Genomic DNA, 4070 nt, shown 5'->3' with positions numbered 1-4070 from the left:
GAGAGGACATTAAGAAACACAGATTTGGTATAATAATGAGAAAATTAAATTGAAGGTGATAATTGTGTTAAATACATTATATTATTAATCCCTCATGACATTTAAAATGGAAAATATTTTTATTTTTAAGCCTAATACCTGGACTTGTTTTGTCCCATGTCTCAAGAATGACTGAAATACAAAAACATCAGATACAAATCAAAAAGTCCTGTAGCAGTTTATTTATTTTCTTGAACTGTCCAGCTGCAAGACACTTGATGGAAATCACAGTTCCAATGCAGTAAGTGGGAGTGTGATAAAGACCCAGTTGGATTCTAGGAATCAGATGTGAATCAAAAAGTCCTGTAGCAATTTCTTTATATCCAGTAGGGGCTTTGAGAATTCTTATTTGATCCTTTTAGGATGCTTTAGGTTTGGTTCCAAACTATGATTGGCATTCCAATTGCAATCCTGTACACATTGCTTAGGATGCTTTGACTAGCGAGGCACAGGCTCACTTCACTGAAACAGTGAGTCTTAGAGTCTCTTTATCATTCACTGAAAGCTAAATGTCAGCATGTTTATTGAAGATAAATACTTTTACAGTAAATGTTTCACCTGTCAATCAATCAGTCTTCTGTTTTTCAGTAAGTTTCTCTAGAATGTTAGAAAACACTTTGACAATATGATCCTTGCGGTTTATCAGATTCGTAGTGGTGGCTTTCATCAGAATGCTTGCAGTATCTTTCTAAAGGTAATCAAAAGTGCCACACGTAATATTTTTCTAAGCCGTCAAGAGTTGACAGTAGCGATTTGAAAGTGTTCTGACAAGGCAAAAAGTTGAATTATACTTCAATCAGTGTGTATTTTTGTATGTGTGTGTATGTGAAGACATTGAAAAGACCCTCTGTGTGCAGAAAAGGATAAGACGACCTCATGTTCTTTACGTTGTCAGTTGTTCTACAAGGAATGTCATACATAGAACCCAGGAATGCTGCCTGCAGAAAGAATTGACATATATTCTCCCTTTTTTCACTGTACCCTTTCCCGTCTCTCCTCATTTCCTTTTTCTCTTTTCTTTTTCCTCTCTTCTATACCCTTTCATGCTTTCCGTAGCTGCTCTGTCAGCTGTTGAAGGCACAAACTGCATCTGCAGGAGCCCATGTAACATGACTCGATACAACAAAGAGCTTTCCATGGTCAAGATCCCCAGTAAAACCTCTGCACGCTACCTGGAGAAGAAGTTCAATCGATCAGAGAAGTACATCACGTGAGTACGCATCTCACATCCATGTTAAAAGTCACTTTCCCCTCAAATACATCAAAACAGCTCTGAATTCAGCATTCCAAAGGTCTCTGAAGTATTTTTTAATGTATGTTGCAACTTTTTCACCACTTTCCAAACTTTTTATTTGTTGTCCTTGTAATGCCTTTCACAGGTTTTAACTTTACCTCATTGCTGCCACCAATTTATAAAATTACAAGTTAATGTTCCACCTTATATCAAGATCACAGAGATATGGAGCTTGTTATTGATCACAAGCCTGTGCTTTTCTAGCAGGGATGAGCTGTGGCGTTATTAGGCTTGAGAAAAATTCTGAAATTAAGAACTGACTTCATTTTATTCACAAGATTTAATTAAATTGGACATGAACCACAGGTTAAATTGAAATGACGGGAAGAGGAATTTAATGAATTGCAGCTCAAGGTCACAAAACAAAACAATTTAGTAAGACCAATAATTCAAAAATAGTTAAACATTTGAATGTTTATTGTTTTGAGAAGTCTTTAAATCTCACAAAGGCTGCTTTTTTTAAATAAAAAATACAATGAAATCAGTATTATTTTGAGGTGTGTGTGTGTGTGTATTTTTTTACTGCCACTTTTGATCAATTAAATGAATACTTGCTGAATAAAAGTATTCATTTCTTATTTAAAAAAAAACAGCTTCTGAACTGTGTGTGTGTGTGTGTATTTTTTTACTGCCACTTTTGATCAATTAAATGAATACTTGCTGAATAAAAGTATTCATTTCTTATTTAAAAAAAAACAGCTTCTGAACTGTGTGTGTGTGTGTATTTTTTTACTGCCACTTTTGATCAATTAAATGAATACTTGCTGAATAAAAGTATTAATTTCTTATTTAAAAAAAAAACAGCTTCTGAACTGTGTGTGTGTATGTGTGCGTGCGTGCGTGCACGCAGTACTTAAAAAAAATCATGTAATGCTTCTGGAAAGTGCAATTGTGACTGTTTATTGATCATTCATAATGAAACGTACAATTCAATTTATAAACTACACCTAAACAATTGGGTTGCTGTTGAATTGTATTCTATTTTAATTTACGTACTAAATTCTAATTTAAAATTAACATATATAATTGCTCAAGTACAAATTTAGGAAATTAATTATAATGGAATTGACATTGCTGTTCCACTACGAATGAAGCACAACCCAGGTTGTAACACTGTACATGACGAAATGGACACTGGAATGTGGGAGAAAGCTTTGGTTGTGTCAAAGAAACTGCCCCTGTGTGTTATTGTCCTACTTGAGGTGCGTTTGAAATGGACATGCTTCTCTACAATAAAAGGAACATTAGTACACCAGGACATTTGATGTGGCTCTTCAGACATATTTATTTCTCCTCTAGACATTTAGCTGACAAGTTGAGAACACTTTTGCTTTGTGTCAGGAAGATTCATGGAGTTGTTCTTCAATATAGTGACAGATATCACATCCTCTCCATTCATTAGTTCATCGTCATAGCTATAAGCTTGTGATTGATGTGTCTGAGATGTGGAGCTATTGGGAATACTGACTCTCTCACTCTCTCTCTCTCTCTCACACATGCACACACACACACACACACACACACAAACAGACAGAGATGTTGCTCAAGCGCCGAGTCAATTAAATCAGCATAAAGCAGACAGCATATCATCACTCTGGTGTCCCACTAGAGAGATAAGCTTCTCTAGACTGCTTAATTTTATGATAATAGAGAAAAAAACTTGTTTACTTTAACTCCTCTACACATGCACGCAAATTATCGGTCATGCCAAGATCAATCATCTCTGCAGCATAATAGAGGCGTAATGAATGGTTGCGATAATGCTAGTGTAATTGTTGTCGGGGTTTGGAGGTTAGCCCTCTTGCAGTTTACCAACTAACATCTAATAACCGTTAATTTGCCTTTGGCCCAGTCTTGAGACTGCTGTCAGAAAGGTGTTTGTGCGTGTCTGTTTGTGTCAAAAAGCAAAAGACTGTATCCTACTGTAAAACTGTATCTCTTTTATGTTAGGGTAGATGTCAACTAGTGCAGTACCATCTATTCAGTACCACCAAAAACACTAGAATAACTAGGTCTAACCGCAGTGGTACTGATATATTATCAGTACCATGACATTATAAGCAGCCATGACATTCTGTTGGTCATTAGGTTGTTATTTCTGTTGTATCACACTCTGTAGCTCCACCTACAGTGAAATCTCATTGGTTTAAAATCCTGCTCCAATTAGCTTAATATTAAACATCAAAAATCTTCTACTTGGCTGTGTCAGCCAACATAACTGTTTCTGGTGTGAACAAATTAATTACTTCTTGCAGCAAACTTGTTTTCTGGTTTTGCCATGAATGAAAATGTAACTTCAAAACATCTCTCTTTGTGTTGATGCAGGGACAATATCCTAGTTCTGGATGTGTTCTTTGAGGCTCTGAATTATGAGACCATAGAGCAGAAGAAAGCATACGAGGTGGCGGGTCTACTAGGTATCACAGCACACTGTATTATGAATACTGTGTCTTTCATCTTTTCTCTCTTTCGCTGTTCCTCTAAATCATAAATATATTTATGTTGCAGGTGATATTGGTGGTCAGATGGGTTTGTTTATCGGTGCAAGTATCCTGACCATACTGGAGCTATTTGATTATGCATATGAGGTATGTCAGCATCTAAACACAGGGTCCAAAATGAACTGCGAAGTAAATTGAGAAAATATACATAAAATTAATCAATTATTTTTGCAGTTATTTAACATAATTCTCTATTACATTAAAATTACATTAAAGGACATTACACTATTACATTA

The 4070-nt window shown here is 35.6% G+C and overlaps 1 protein-coding gene across 3 annotated transcripts in view; it reads left to right on the top strand.

Moving 5' to 3' along the window:
• The window catches only part of LOC107674665 (acid-sensing ion channel 2), a 413064-nt gene that overhangs the window by 404820 nt on the left and 4174 nt on the right, over positions 1–4070 (top strand). For all 3 annotated transcript variants that reach the window (XM_016468711.1, XM_016468710.1, XM_016468709.1), the window contains 3 exons: positions 1096–1249; positions 3659–3750; positions 3842–3921. In XM_016468711.1, the coding sequence (XP_016324197.1) occupies positions 1096–1249; positions 3659–3750; positions 3842–3921 (326 nt within the window). The remainder of the gene's footprint in view (positions 1–1095; positions 1250–3658; positions 3751–3841; positions 3922–4070) is intronic.

Source organism: Sinocyclocheilus anshuiensis, unplaced genomic scaffold (genome assembly GCF_001515605.1).
Source record: "Sinocyclocheilus anshuiensis isolate Anshui unplaced genomic scaffold, SAMN03320099.WGS_v1.1 scaffold152, whole genome shotgun sequence".
In the NCBI taxonomy this organism is placed as follows: domain Eukaryota; kingdom Metazoa; phylum Chordata; class Actinopteri; order Cypriniformes; family Cyprinidae; genus Sinocyclocheilus; species Sinocyclocheilus anshuiensis.
The sequence above is the reverse complement of the archived record's forward strand: the minus strand, read 5'-3'. Positions and strand labels throughout refer to the sequence as shown.